Source organism: Zingiber officinale, chromosome 6A, assembly GCF_018446385.1.
Source record: "Zingiber officinale cultivar Zhangliang chromosome 6A, Zo_v1.1, whole genome shotgun sequence".
NCBI classification, from domain to species: domain Eukaryota; kingdom Viridiplantae; phylum Streptophyta; class Magnoliopsida; order Zingiberales; family Zingiberaceae; genus Zingiber; species Zingiber officinale.
The window spans coordinates 107,800,668-107,816,361 of NC_055997.1; the positions used below are offsets into that span (position 1 = coordinate 107,800,668).

The window sequence follows — 15,694 nt, forward strand, 5'->3', positions numbered from 1 at the left end:
CGCAGATCTCCTTCGTCACGCCCGGGATGACCATACACTGATCCTTCATGCAGGGGCAGAAACACGGCCAGGGGTCCTCCGGCGGCAAGGAGTCCACTGCTGCCACCAACAACAATAACCATACGGCCGATGCTACCTTCCCGGTTACACCCATATTTGTATGTACCTTGTTGATAATCAGTAGGAGGATGGAGATGTGTGCATGAGATTGGGTTGTATATAGGTATGCATTTTGTCGAACAGCTGGTGGTGAGTGAGATGCGGCATGGGATTGTGTGGAGAAAATTAACCGTTCGAGATTTACTTAATTTTTATGTTTAGAATTTCTGCTAAGATTAATTAGAAATTCATTTAAACGGATTTAATTTTTCAAAAATAACAAAAATGGAAGTTCAAGCATTTAGAAATATTAACTTAATTTCTCAACAAATTAGCATATATAAAAGGCCGCACAAAGTTTCAATTAATATGGATCATATTTTACAAGAAGTTATTTCTAGTGACAACAATTCTACTGTTATGCCAAATCTCCCCTTCAACAATATCATATCATCAAAGATTATGCATATAACCAATTGATAGAAACACTATTATTAACTTAATTTCTCAATGAATTAACACGTATAAAAGACAATTTAATACACAAAGCTCTAATCAATACGGAGTCATGAGGAAAAGATCTATTATACATAATCTTATCTCGTTTATAAAAGATTATTTCTGCAACTTAAATCCATGACTCCCAAATCACACAATAATAACTCTGATGTACCTTCAACATCATATCATCAAAGATTATGCATGTGACCAATTGATGAAAACACTATTATTAACTACAACCAATACATTTCATTTTACTTGCAAAATTTTGAATCAAGTTACAAATTCCAACACAATAATGCATGCAAATAATATCTTCTTTTATCATTGTAAGGTGGGCAGCTAGAACAAATATATAGTATCCAGATTGGAAGACTCACTTTCCATGGCTTAAGGTATCAAAAAGTAAATTGCTTTATTCTATTAGGGGGGGAAAATAAATAAATGCCTTCTCACCAATTAGGCATCTGAATCCTACCAAGAAAAAATTGGTTCAGATGTTAATTTGATTCTATGCCTTGGCTCATCTACCATGCAAATCCAGGCATTTGCTTAGCTTTAGCACCCTCGATCAGGACTTCCTCCAAATGCTTAACGGCGACTGATAGTTTGCGCCATGCATCAGCCCCTTCAGCTCAAGCTTTTTCTCACCAGTAAGTTAAGCAACATGAGAAAGGCAATGCCGAGCATGAACCTGGGATCGCTCACACAATTCACGACTTGCTGCCACCTGTAATTTCAACCAGTAGAGAGCTGCTGGTAAATCCTGTTGGTCATATCGGAAATCTCCATTATGTTCCGGTTAAAACCGTATGCTTTTTAATGTGAAAGACTTGAAATAAGAGGACAGTCTCAGTATTCTTGCAGATTCAACACGAAATGGACCAAAACAAAGTGAGTTCTAATTGAGAATGACCACTGCTTGTAAAGGCAGGAGTATAACAAAGTAGCTAAACTGAGGGGGAAAATCTGTAAAGTATAACAAAGTTTCCCATATCTGGCAAATTCTATAGCTACAACAGAGAAGGATTTTAACAGGATTACTAAAATATAAAACAAGAATTAGGTAGCATTATATGAATAAGAGATGAACCACCAAATATTGTTGTTGATAAAAAATGAAGATTAAAAATGTTTCTATAAATTAATTAACAACACGACTAGGAATAAAAAAATCATATATGAATTTCTTTAAGAAAAATGAAGGTGGGTAAAACTTCAGGTCGTGATGGCATTCTCTGTAGAAGCTTGCATAATACTTTCTTTTTTAAATATGATATTATATCAATATATAAAGCAAGAAGAATCAAAGACAAAGTGCGATCAATATTATTAAAATTGTAATCGGATTAAATTGAAAAGTAAAATTCGGGGAAAGAATGATCAAAAGAAGAACAAGGGGCGGAACATAAATTGAATAAATTATAGGTTGAGTAAACTATAGCCAAAGGTGCAGAAGGTAGAGGGAGACAAAAGGAAGATCTATTTAGCACAATTAAAAGTAAATTAAAATATTTTAGCATATCGTACGAAAATTTTTATAAGATTTTAGACAGACCATCATGCATCATGGATGGAAGTGCAGTATTGTCAAAAGGCAACACATCAAAAGGTTAATGGAGCCCAAGTGAAAATGCTAACATAGATACAAGAAGTTATCAGAAAGGATAAAATAGAAAATAATGAAATTCATGTAATTCCAATAAATGATCAAATGAGAGAAAATAAATTACGATGGTATTAAAAATTTTGAAGGTGACTAATAGATTTTATATCTAGAGAATATTTATAAATTAGAATAGAAGGCGTAAAGGATAAAGGGAGATAAAAAAAATTAACATAACATAAGATAATTTATCAATCTTACTGTTGATATAGCCTCTTCATAGAGCTTCAACTAGGTCATAGAAATAAAACAGCAGTTATTATTGGCAAGATCAACCACACCTTCCATAAAATCATCATCGTCAACAAGTCGTGTTTATCCCTACATCGATCTTATCACTCAATTGAGCTCTGCAAGGCAATATCACTAATAATATTCAAATTCCTCTACGCATTATATCTTCCAGTCTAACAAATTCAACTCTTTCAACTATAAAAATCTATTAATTATCTTAAACAAGTCTATATCATCTCAACCTAATTTTTCTTATTGTATAATCTATTCAAGGCTTGAAGCTATACCTAATTGCTTTCAAGTAGATCTTCCATAAAATGAGTTTGTTTCTAAGAAAAAGTTTGCTTCTAGAATGTAAAAAAGCACAAGATAAACACTAAATGAAGATTAAATTTTTACTAACTAATTATTCAAAAACACTTAGATTAAAAATCAAGTTCTTAGCATTGTTATTTTGTGTTGTATGACTGAAAAAACTGAAAGTCATTTTAACAAGATGATTAATAATGTCCTATTCTCAAATATTTTATTCTACCTTGAGAAGGAGAGTGGGTATAGACATACCAGTTTCCATTAGCGAACACATAGCTTTCCTGTTCCGCCTCCTCTTTAGCAAATTCTTCCAACAATTCTCGTTGGCGTACTGTTACAGATCTGGTAAACGTCCAAAAGATAGATCAGTTACAAATTGCACACCAAATGCAATTTCAAATCGGGTATCATTTCAAATGTTTAATAAAATTAACCAAGGAGCAGTTTTCTCAAAATCAATAACTGAAATATTGGAACTCAAGTTTGGAAAAATATTTCCTTCATGCGTGCATAATCATAGCTCCAGAGCTGATGACAAGAGCATCAAATATAAGTGGTCAATTGGAGACTTAGAAGAAAATGTTTCCATCAAATTTCTATTATTTCCTTTCCCAAATTGCCGAGTTGTAATGTATCATTAAAATGTCAACTACAGACAGGAACTTCCATTTATTGTACACAATCTTTTAAATACTCAAGTTGATCCATACATATAAGAAAGGGATGCATAGGAAGCTGTGTGTTGCAATATGATGATAACATTTTTTCTTTTTAATTATCCCACAAAGCCATGTAGCAATCATTTTTTTCTCTAGATCGTACAATCATGTCACAGTGGATTCAGTCCAGCAGAGGTGTTGATAGACATGCACACATGGAGCTATCTGTTTCATCTGAATTCCTAAAAGCCAGGGAAGATAGTTAATAAACAAGTCTGCTAAGTTCTGAGAACGCAGATAGAACTAGATCTTCTCAGATAAATAAAATTCAATTGCATCTATGAGTAAAAAGAAGAACTTGAAAGATCCTGTGCTGATTCTTCTGCAAAGAAGAGCTTACGAAGGAAAATGCACACGGAATCGCACATATTGGTCACCATGATCGACTAGGCCAACTTGCTTTGGCAAACCTGACATTTTATCCTATGTTCAGTATTAAAAACACAAATCTGCATCAAAGAAAAATGATTTTCTTTTGTACCTCTACCCCTTAGAACTAACAATTGTCCTGGCTGCACTCCTTTTGGTATCTGAACAAAATTTAAATGAAATGAAGTTAACTGAAATTTCCAGTAAGCATATTTACTTGGAAAAAAATTCCAAGCGAAAGGCAGTTGAAGCAGTATGATTAAAGAGTGAAGTGCAAATCAAAGTATGGCATGAGACACACACATGTCAATGCTCGCAAGTCGTAAATGCAATATTTGCTGGTGACATACTGTCATCTAAGAAAACCACTAAGACGAAGAGGCATCTTGACATGATAGAGAAAGTCTCTAAGACAGACCGGGATTACAGTATAGTATGAAATCTGGATTTGTCTCTCAATGTGGAGCAAGTCCCCCTTTGCTGGATTAATACACTTGGCTTTTTGTTGCAAATGATTGGAGTAAAACCACAATGCATCATAGGTGATGCTCTCGATCAAGTTAATGTGACCGTGTTCGAGATGAAAACAATTCAATGATAGACTGGTTTGTTTGTGTATGTTGTATGTGTGTTGATGAAGATGTAGAGATATGAATTAACATTATAATAGCACTAATGGTGGCATGTGCCCACTAAAATTAGGGTAATATAGTCATAACTTGAGTAACATTTGATATTTCTCCTCATGGGCATTAGTTTGTGATTAAGCTGATACATGATATTTTGCCAAACTATTATAGTTGATCATGTGACTTGAAGGGAATAAACTCGAGTAGAAAATCTAGAATGTTTATGTTTTCTCTATTTTAATCATTATCTTAAATGGATTTCCTTTGTTACATCCTCATTTTCTTTTAAATTAGTCAAAAATAATGTTGGTACTCCACCTATACTTGTGAAAAAAAATTGTTGAACCAGATAACACCGAACATAGGCCGACCGGCCTTATGAAAGTTTTCCATTAGCCGCCGCCAGAGGAAAATATACTTGTAGTTACTCCACCTATACGTGTAGTTGCCCCACAATGATGATGAACTCTTATCATTTAACTAATATCACCAAGAACAATGTTTCCTTCTATCAAGATTATGCCCAATCATCCTTCCCCAAAAAAAAGATTATGCCCAATCATCCACAGATACAAAAAAATCTCAAATTCTATAATTCACCACAACTCCACACGTCACCCTTAGTGTTCGTCCCAATTGTCATACGTAGAAATAAGTTGCTACCTAATTGAACAAGGTCAGTTTTTTGCTTAATTTTGCCAAGTTTATTCATATTAGATATCTCGTATGGGGAAGTGTCAAATAACTCATTTGTGAATAAAATTCTAATCTTTCATAGGCTCTAGAAACATATCAGGGAGAGACAGCTAAATTTTACAGAGAAAACTTCTCGCAGAAAGTTTCACATACACATAAAAAGGAAAGATGAGTCATGGGCACATTATTAAGAAAGCACTATACATGTAAGAATACACACCTTCAATTCTGCTTTGCCAGTCAAAGTGGGAACTTCAACCTTACCACCAAGGATAGCCTGTTCAAACAAAATACACTATACATGCATGAATCTCATCATTTCAAATGTTTGAGACATGAAAAGCTCCACCAGGAGCATATAGTATAAATTGTATAAAAATCAATTTTATTATTATACAAAAACTATTAGTGAAAGAATAAAGAATTATTACCTGAGTGAAACTTATATGGGTGTCAACATATACATCAGCACCATCTCGTGTGAAAACAGGGTCCTTTCCTACCTGAATCATCACAGTAGTGATGGATTAACATTAAACAAGTTCAGAATAATGATTGGAAATAATTGAAAATAATGTGCATAATTCACCATTTCCTTCATCGGCATAACCCTAAGGCTTTGTTTGGGAGTTTTAAATTGGAGAGAAAGGAAAAGATTTGGATGGAAAAGTGAAAAAAAAATAACGTTTGGGAGTTTTTTTATGTAAAGGAAAAGAAGTGAGGGAAGGGAAAGTTTTTCTTTCATAATTAAAAGATTTTCCACCCAAAAATGGGAGAAAATGGAGGGAAACTTTTGTTGAAGGGAAAATCATTAATTTTTATTCCAAATATACCCTTCAAAAGTAATTTCCTTTCTTTTCTTTCCTCCGCTCCCAAATAAAACAACACATCATTTCTCCTCTTCCTTTCTCTCTCCTTCCTTTCTTTTCTCTTCTTTTCTTTTCCCTTCCAACTTCCAAACTAAGCCTAAGGGTGCGTTTGGTTCAAGTTATCATGTATAATCTTAGTTATGTGATTACCAAGTAATCACATAACTAAGGTTATGGTGAATAAAATATAACCAAATGTTGTTTGGTTCAACCTAGGTAATACAACAAAAACTTGTTTGTTTGAAGGTTTTAATGAATAACCTAGTTTAATATTTTACTATATTACCCTTAGTTATAAAACCAACCATATATATATATATATATATATATATATATATATATATATATATATTATTTAAACTACGTTTTTTTTTTCAAGTTTTTCTTTATTTTTAGGTTTTTTTATTTCTTTTCATTTTTTATTTTTTTAAAGGTTTTTAAATTTTTTTACGTTTTTTATTTTTTTTACATTTTTTTATTATTTCTATTTTTAATTTTTTAACGTTTTTTAATTTTTTTAAGTTTTTTCTATTTTTTTAATTTTTTATATATATTTTTAATTTTGGTTACATTTTTATGTTTTTTTTATTTTTTCTATTTTTTAATTATTTTTAAAATTTTTTAATGTTTTTCTATTTTTTTTTAGCTTTTTATTTTATTTTTTATTTTTTATATTTTTTTCTTTACATTTTTCTTTTTTATCACATTCTTCCCTTATTCGAGGGTATTTTAGGTAAAAAAATTTCGTTAACCCCGAAATCAAGAAAAACATCAGTTTTCCGAGATTTTTCGATTCCGAGTTGCATGCCCCTTTTGCTGACGTGTCGGGCATGGAACATTACTCGGGAATCATCAATTACCTAAACCAAACAGGATTTTCGTTGATAACCTTGGATGGATAATCGAGATTATCAAAGATAACCCCCAACCAAACGCACCCTAAGATGTTTAAGAAATAAAATAACAGAATCATAAAAACAATGGGAAAAGGAGACACAACAGTAACAGCATTGAGGGCATCCTTCTTAAAAAGAGCTGATAGTTATAAAATATTTACACATCACAATTTCTATCCTATGTAAAACAAAAAACAGATATTATAAATTTCCACATACATTGAAATTGTGGGCTCGTTGAAGCTTGAAGGTGGTAGAACCCCACAGATCTTGAAGAGAGGGAAAAACAAAGAAGATAAATGATGTTGAGATTGTAACCTGCTTTTCTTTCAATCTTTCCAGTAATTTTATGTAGGGAGTAAAGAAGCTATATTATCTTACTTCTACTTACTTAACTAATTAAACAATTCCTACAAATAACTACACACTAAGATCTTCGAGTTAATAATTAGTCCATCCTTAAACAACCGGTGCCACATATAACACTCTCAAAGAGCTTCATATCCAAGGAAGCATCAATTGTATCCACAAATTCAACAGTAGAAAAATACTCACACAGTATATATCACTTACTAAAAAAAAACATCGATGAAGAAAATTAGATGCCTTCTGCACATTAAAAACATGATACATTTTGACATAAAAAAACATTAATAAATGTACTTGATTAGTATTATTGGCTTGTTTTGAAAATATTATTTCAATCTGTTTCCAATGGTGATCACAAAGCTAAATGATATATGAAAACTGAGGCCTCCATCAAATGCAAGCATTGCATAAGACTTTAATGTTGAATATAATATTTTAGGCTATCAGAATCATTATTATAAGCAGATGCTAAGAAAAGATAAAAATGTCAAAGGAGAAAAAACCTTCAATTTAATGTTTAGATCGCCAGGATGGGCGCCCCGTCCTCCTTGATTTCCAGCATTTGGCACACAAATAGTATCCCCAGAATCAACCCCTTTATAAAAAAAAATGGAGAGTCAACAAAAAAGTGTAAATACAATATATGTATATATGCAGTGACAGTGAAGAGCAAGTAGTTGGGATAAACATGGTTGATGATGACAACAGTGACCTGTGAGTAATTGTATTAAGTGGAACCAAGTATTTTAATTATAAAGATTATCATAATTCAGCTTTATTTTTTATTCACCAAAATGATCCACTAATGAGGGGTGATAAGTAGCAGATACTACAGCCTATGGTTAGCTCATTCTGAAGTTTTGGTCATAGACCGAAATGATACAGTTTCAATAGTGTACCATTCAATTTTGGCCTACTGTTGGAACAAGGAGGAGGAAGGAAAAGAAAGAGAAGAGGAGGTGGAGGTGGAGGAAGGAGAAGCTTACTCGAGAATTTGGGGCTTAGGAGGGCAATTATGGAAGGAGTTCCAGACTCATTGGAACTCATGAAGAAAGAAGATGCTTATGCAAGGAGCTTGCGAGTCGACGGCTTGGGTATAGCTCATAACAAAGGCTTGAATGAATATCGCAAGTTTCATTCTTGCAAAAGACTCACGATGAAGGTCCAGCATAGTTTGCAATGAAAGAGGAAGCTCAAGTGAAGATCATGATGAATGTGGAAGCTTGATGGACCTTGTGAAGCAAGCAAAAGGCTCATGACAATGAAGGCTCAATCAAAGCTCAAGATGAAGGCGGAAGGATCACAACAAAGACAGAAGGTTCGGAAGAACTCATCTCAAGTGTACCAAGATATCGGAAGTTTTTCACGAGTTGATCAGCTAGAGGAACGAAAATTTTAGCACATATTGGCTGGCCACGACTCAAAATTTGGAACATTGTTCCAACCATGGATAGGCTTAGCACATGTTTATAAGAAAACTTTCATTTCTCTCACCCAAATCTACCAATTGTTTGCAAAATCCACCATGTATTCAGATGAATGAATGAGTGTTAATACAAATAAGAAGAATCAAGTTCACTCGTCATGATAAACTTGTATGAGGATGCAACATCTTGCACAATAAGTATTTCTTGCATTCTCAGCAGTCTGATACAATTATTCCAATATTTTTTTTTTCAAAATGTTGTTTATAGTCATACTATGAACAATTAAACAATCAATACATGCATTGGGATCTTGGTCTTGGAGTAGTTGTATAAAACTATCATGTCAAAGAAGGATTATTTTAATAATTTACATACGCCCATGGGCGGAATAAACATCTTAAGAGTTACATTAGATCTTATATAACCAGAAAGCAGAAACAACAAACTCTTGTGCCAAAATTTAAGGAGATATATTTTTGGTGCAACTTTAGAGACAAAAAAATACATAACCTGCTGGAATATTTACATCAACATTCTTCACACCATCAACGAACCCTGACCCCCTGCAGGTTGCGCAATAATCCTGCAGGGATATGCTTGGCCTTTAACATAACTAGAACATAATATTCTGAACCATTCTTTTAAAATAACAACCCACCTTGATTATCTTCCCTGACCCTTTGCATGATCGGCATGTGGATGTAAAAGGAAACACTGAGACCTAGATTAAGATATGACAATTGCAAAAGAAGAAAATGAGTTGCATTTATTTTCTATCCTCAATTGAAGATATGGAAGATCACTACAGTCATATAGCCATGAACTAAATAAATGAGCTCACCCTTCCAACGCCATCACAGGTAGGGCATCTCACTGGCTTTGTATTAACTGGATGGCCTCTTCCATCTGCATCTCATTGCAAGCCACAAAAACATCAAATCACACGCAAAAAATAAGAATAAGGAACTTTACCAAAGAGAGGGAGAGTATTCATGGCCTCCTAGTTCATCACACAGTGAGCATTTGGTTCATTATTTTCTTATGAAATTCCTTTCAGCATTCTTAGTTCAACTTGGAATTCTACTCCAGAATTCAATGCAAAAATTCAACCATGATTAACAAAAACAAGGATAAATAGAACTGTCACCATTTAATATGCTTCACAACGATTTACAAAAGAAGATATAAGAACTGTAATGGAAAATTCCAGATAAGAAGCTATAGGCAATGCATGCAAAATCAGGCAATAGGATATCTGGCTAGAAAGTGAACAGATGCACCACTGTATTTGAAACACCTATTCTCAGTTAAGAGAATAGGAGTGTCTTGCAACTAGAAGTCCATACAAAGAGTGTTTCTACTTACAGCATGAGTTACAGAGAACTTGTGCACCAACAGACACCTTCTTAATACAACCTTTAGCAGCTTCAGCAAATGAAAGATTTAGCTCCACCTATGCACCACAAGGTTTAAATTCATAGAGACAAACATGATCATAGAAAAAAAACACGGTCCAAGAAAAGTAACCTCTACATCATCTGCATATGTTTCTCTCTCATTTTCAAAGACCTGAATCAAGAACAATAATTATAGAATTGGCCTGTAAATTATTATTATTATTAACTACTGAGAACAAAATACCTCCGAGAAAATTCTGTAGAATGAACTTGAGAAAGGACCACGGTTGGATTGGTGGAATTCTGAGAAAGGATCACGATAAGCTTCACGGAACTCCTCTGTACTATCTGCAGAGTACCTTGCCCTCTCTGGTCCTCTGGAGAAATTCTTCAATCACCATTATGAGAATAATTAAGTACATGACTTATAAAATTAGTTTAACAATAAAAGCAACACCAAAAAAAGCTAGGGTAAGACATCGCATGCATTATGCAGCTTCATATTGTGTAAGCATGAAATAATGACAGATAAAGAATATCCAATCTTGATAACACCATACCATTAAGAGCATATGCAAAAGATTGTATGCATTGTTGAAGTAGCTCTTAACGAGGCACTAAAGTGCATCAAACTAAAGTGTAACACTGAGTTCAGGGTTCCAAGCTTGCTAACCAGGCATGTTCCCGAATGGGGTTTGATCCGGCGGTTAGAACAAGGATCGGGGTTCCGACGCTCAATGAAACAGTAGCAAAGAGCCGAGCGGAAGGCTTAAGAGAAGGTGATGTACTGCTAACAGTTCTTACATAGCACCCTACCGAAGTTCTCCCCAGCATATCGCTGCAAACGGCAGTCCGGACGTAAGGAGAGTGCCGCCCGGACTGCGCATGAGAGGAGATCCGTCCGGCCGGCGCGTGAACTCCCCGTTCAGCCGGACGGACAGACGTCCCGACCGGCGGTGGGTAAAGGAGAACAAGAACATCCTCTGACAGCCGTCAAGTCCTATGGCTAGGCCATATTCCAAGTCTGACAACGAGGTGTTCTGCTGTCCCATCGAAGACGTGATTGGACTGTAGCAGTATGGCGTCAGGTAAGCATTTTGACAAACACATACCGAGGTATGGGCTGCGGACACGTACGCGCCTCGGTGGGCGTGTAGAGGCTCTTTCACCGCTCTATATAAAGAGCCGCAGACTTCGCCGGAGGCACGCGAAAAAGGCCTTTGGAGCTATTTTTTCCACCATCTGCTTGCCTGACTTGAGCGTCGGAGGGTCGCCGCCGGGAACCCCTTCCCGGCCCGACTTCTTTGCAGGTTCGCCGGAGCGTCGTCCGACCGGCCTGAGATCCACGTCAGCGACTCGGAGAGCGCCACGTGTCCAGCGTCCGTCGATTCAGCATTCGGACAGGATCAGGGTTGAATACAGTCGATCATTTGTGTATTCATCATAGTCATTCAACTCATATAAGATCTCTGGAAAGCTACCTATATGGCTCCTGAAGCATAACAATATCCCCCAAGAGAAGACTAATCTACTTCTAGCATGTCCATTGCCACAACTAAAAGGCAATTTAATATTTTGTCTAGACATTGTCAAACTTTAATTTTGTTTACACTAGTATTTTGGTTTTAATGTACAATGCAATATTTAATTTCTTACTTCCAGAAAACCTAGTCTACTTTCTGACATAATACCAAAAAAAAAATTTTGGAGATCCACTTTTCTCTCACACCAGTTACTGAAACATGCAAACCAGTGAGAGCACACAATCTATCTTGGTAAATAAAAGCATCAGCTGCTCTGCTACCTGAGCATAATCAGGCTAAGATGGGTTTCACAACTTAATCATAGGATTCATGTTAACAGTTTGAGATTCTTTACAAGTCATATCAAGGCCTGTTAATCCACCATATGGAAAGTTAGCATGATCAAGCATGTGCATACAGGATAACCTCAGCATGGAGAAAGGCAAAATAGGTTCAGCACGATAATGTGAAGGAAATGCAAGGCACAAAAATTTGAAGCCTTTGTATGATGAATTCAAGACAATATATGTAGCAAAAGGCAGGAATATAATCTAAACAATGTCCTCTGGTATATAAGATGTGCAAAAAGATAATTAAAAAAAATTCAAACAGATCAAGGATTGACCTTCCAATCATGTTGAGATATACCAAGGTACAATTGTGTTCATGTGAGCACTGTTAATGGATGTTGCACTGCCTCAGGAGTGTGAGTGCTCAAGCACACACACACACATGGCAATATGATTTTTTTTTTCCGGTTGCATTCAACACGAGGCATCGTAGGCCATATGGACTAAGATAGGAAGAATGACTATCCTTTCTTGTGATATTATTTCAGATGAATTAAATAAAATACACTCAAACTAAGGTACATGAACAAGAGCATTAAGAAATAACAAAAATTGTCAAACAATAACAGTTACCTTGTCATAATGTGCTCTCTTCTCGGGATCCCGCAATGTCTGTGGTAAGGAGTCCAAGTAAACAAACTGAGTGTTCTGTTAGAATACAATCAGAGTCTATAATAGGTTTTAAAAACTTAACCTCATATGCATCTCTTATCTCTTGAAACTTTCTCTTTGATGCAGGATTGTTCTTGTTTGCATCTGGATGGTACTTCTTAGCAAGCTTAAAAATTGGACAAGAAGAGGAAAAGGGCAAAAAAGGATCCTTAGCAAAGAACAAGGCAATTCAAGTTATAGATGGAGCTAAAATCCAGTAAGGACTAAATCAGCATGGAAGCATTACTAAACTAATAATGCGTCTTCCAACCAAGAAAGTGAAGGCAACCAAGAAAGTGAGGTCAACCAGAATTTGGATGAATTTATTCACAACAAAATTATTCTAGTCATTTTCATTAGCCATGAATTCATCTCTTTCACAATGACATGCGAAAGCATTACAATTCTCTCCTATAAGATCCATGAACAGAAAATTTTCCCCGGGTAACCATGAGTTTTCTGATATTGATTTATGTTTATTCATCTATGAGCAATACAAATGCTTGCATTGTAAGCAAACAAGGTACATGCTATTCATGCACCACCAACAGATTGCAATGCCAGTTCCCATAGTTCAAACAAATTTCCTCTCAAAATTTCATTAATTACCAAACATTCAGTTCCAGCACGAAAAAAAGGAGCAAAATTCTGACAGTTAATATTTTTTCTACAACATAATTTTTAGTAGAATCAAGTGAAAACAAGTAATTAACAGTTGACCTAGACAAACTGATGATAAGATACCAACCGCATGAAAAGCCTTCTTGATGTCATCTAATGAAGCATTTTTTGGGACACTAAGGATTTCATAGTAGTCCTTCTCAATGGCATGACAAGGTCCTTACAAAACAAAGATTCACAAGAAAACTTCATCAACAAGTACCAAATTTGTTGTATATTATGATAGAAAACCATTTTTTTTAATAATCAATCACCTGTTGCATGAAATGACTGGCTTAACAAAACTTTCTTCAATCTCAATAAGTCATGAGCTCTTCTAGCAATGCCAAGATTAGCTTCATAACCTAAAAAAAGGAATTGTAGATACATACATAAATATTAAATTAATCCATTTCAAACACAACCTCAAAATCATATTAGATAACTTCATATAGTCCAAAAGAAGATGAACATAGGAAACTTTCGGGGTCAAATTGACAATCATTATTAGAACTACTATATGGATAACTATATGGCTAATAAAAGTTTTTTACGGAGGAACAGATACCATAGCTGTAGCTGAACCACTCTTTGACACAGTCAGCAGTTGTGCCATAGGTTAATGGGCCAAGTGATAACAACTGAATTGGTATTGACATAAGGAGGATTGTCTAATCCCCAAGGCACGACTATGAATTGAACATGCATATATTGTGAAATTACAATGGTATCAAGATTTTCCATGCCATATCAAAGGGCAAAACAGTTCGAAAAATTGTTTCATCCACGTGATATCAATCGATGATATTCATCACAGTATCACAAGGTGAGAGGACAACTGAAGATAATGGCAACCAATATAAATGCCAGAAGAAGAACCATCAAAGAAACATAATCAATACTGATAATCACTTTGCTGATAAAAAAAATCCACCAAATCTTGGTAAAGGCGCTCATAATAAATTAAGGCCCTTCAAATAACAACCTTTATCATAGGAACTTGTTTGCCTATATTTATATCAGAATAGCTATAGTCTATTGATTTCATCTAGAGGCAAACTCACCTTAGTAGTATTTACATTACAATATTTGTATCACTATGTATTTTCATATAAGAAACTCCCAAAAATTTGCACTAACCCACACATATTTCAGACTTTGGATCATTTGATTGGACATAGATAAGTTCTCTTTCCCACAGAAGAATCAAGAATCAGGAACAGTTTGTTGGTAGTAATTTTCGCAGCAATCTATATTTATACACCGATATTACAAAACTACATTCCATGTTATAGTAATTATTTTATTTGCTCAGTTTAGCAATTCATTCGTATGAGTTCTCGTGGGGCATCAAGAGTTAACCAAAGTCAAAACTGCACTGAATTTAACAAAATGATCAAGAGACAGGTTTAGTGAAATGATTACGCGTTGAAAGATGAGAGATTGCTCTAACAAATGGCGAGATAGCGTCCCTTCCCCTGATAATATCAAACTGCGAACCTACTGCCGGAGAAGTCCAAGAGTGACCAGAAACCTAAAAAATGTAGAAAAAAAATGACCATTTCGAAAAATAAAAGAACTCGTTGATCCAGAATAGGAGCAATTTATTGAACCTAACCTTTCTAGAGAGGAAAAGGATCGAGTTTTTAGATGAACCCAGAAGTTTTAGTCTATTCATCGGAGGCGAGAGATGGTGGCGGCGCGGGAGATGGTGGCGTCGCGGTGCGAGTGGAGGAGAGATGGATGAGGTGGACTCGGGGCGGGGAGATTGAACGGGAGCGAATTGGAGATCGGAGGCGAAGATGGTGGCACTGTTGATGACTCGCCGTCGTACTCCAGAATTGTTCTAGAGCGGCTATGGGATTCTAGAGCGGCCATGGGCCTCATCTCGGTTTCTTTTTGGCGGTCCAATTTGGCCCTTTTGGTTCAAAGAAAAAGAGGGATGGAATTAAAAAAAAAAAAAAAAGGAAAAATGCCCAATATGATTAATTATGAAAGTGATCAATCTGACCTAACAAAATTTACTAATCATTAATCCGTCTGAATAATGTCGAATTAGGGGTGATCGATCGGGAAGTGCACATGACGACTAGTCCAGAAATCCATTATCATTTAATTACATTCTTCATTTGGAGGAAAAATTCCTATAAATATACCGTAGCTGGGGTTCGAACCACGGGTATGTCCTACCACAACACCATGACTCCGGGGACAAAATTTACCCATTAGAGCATCTTCAATGAGTTGTTAAATGGACATTATTTAGAGCATCCGTAACACTAATTCGTTATAATATCCACCACCTCATCAAAAAGTATGGGGTCCAC

The 15,694-nt window shown here is 35.3% G+C and overlaps 1 protein-coding gene across 6 annotated transcripts; it reads right to left on the minus strand.

Annotated features, from left to right (window-relative positions):
- Window positions 1-903: 903 nt before the first annotated feature.
- On the minus strand, window positions 904-15,265 carry LOC121997316 (chaperone protein dnaJ 1, mitochondrial-like). Of its 6 annotated transcripts, none has more exons than XR_006116259.1 (20): window positions 14,986-15,265; window positions 14,793-14,901; window positions 13,643-13,732; window positions 13,456-13,547; window positions 12,751-12,834; window positions 12,630-12,668; window positions 10,428-10,571; window positions 10,314-10,355; window positions 10,152-10,239; window positions 9,628-9,692; window positions 9,445-9,507; window positions 9,297-9,369; window positions 7,863-7,954; window positions 5,657-5,728; window positions 5,446-5,502; window positions 4,013-4,061; window positions 3,872-3,941; window positions 3,065-3,154; window positions 2,548-2,616; window positions 904-1,330 (listed from the first exon to the last, which is right to left on the minus strand). XR_006116259.1 is itself a non-coding variant. In XM_042551665.1 (19 exons), exons 1-19 carry the CDS (start codon window positions 15,043-15,045, stop codon window positions 1,231-1,233), a joined length of 1,479 nt encoding a protein of 492 aa, XP_042407599.1. In that variant the 5' UTR covers window positions 15,046-15,265; the 3' UTR covers window positions 904-1,230. The 6 variants fall into 6 exon arrangements, 2 of the variants coding, with proteins under 2 accessions (XP_042407599.1, XP_042407600.1); XR_006116257.1 differs by having other exon boundaries at window positions 904-1,366; XR_006116260.1 differs by having other exon boundaries at window positions 2,468-2,616.
- Between the last annotated feature and the right edge of the window lie 429 nt (window positions 15,266-15,694).

Coding starts and splice junctions, on each gene's coding strand:
- LOC121997316 (XM_042551665.1), bottom strand. CDS start 15,045: ATGAATAGACTAAAACTTCTGGGTTCATCTAAAAACTCGATCCTTTTC. Junction 10,356..10,427: donor TCTACAGAATTTTCTCGGAG/GTATTTTGTTCT, acceptor TTCTTGATTCAG/GTCTTTGAAAATGAGAGAGA. Junction 9,693..10,151: donor AGTTCTCTGTAACTCATGCT/GTAAGTAGAAAC, acceptor AATGAGATGCAG/ATGGAAGAGGCCATCCAGTT.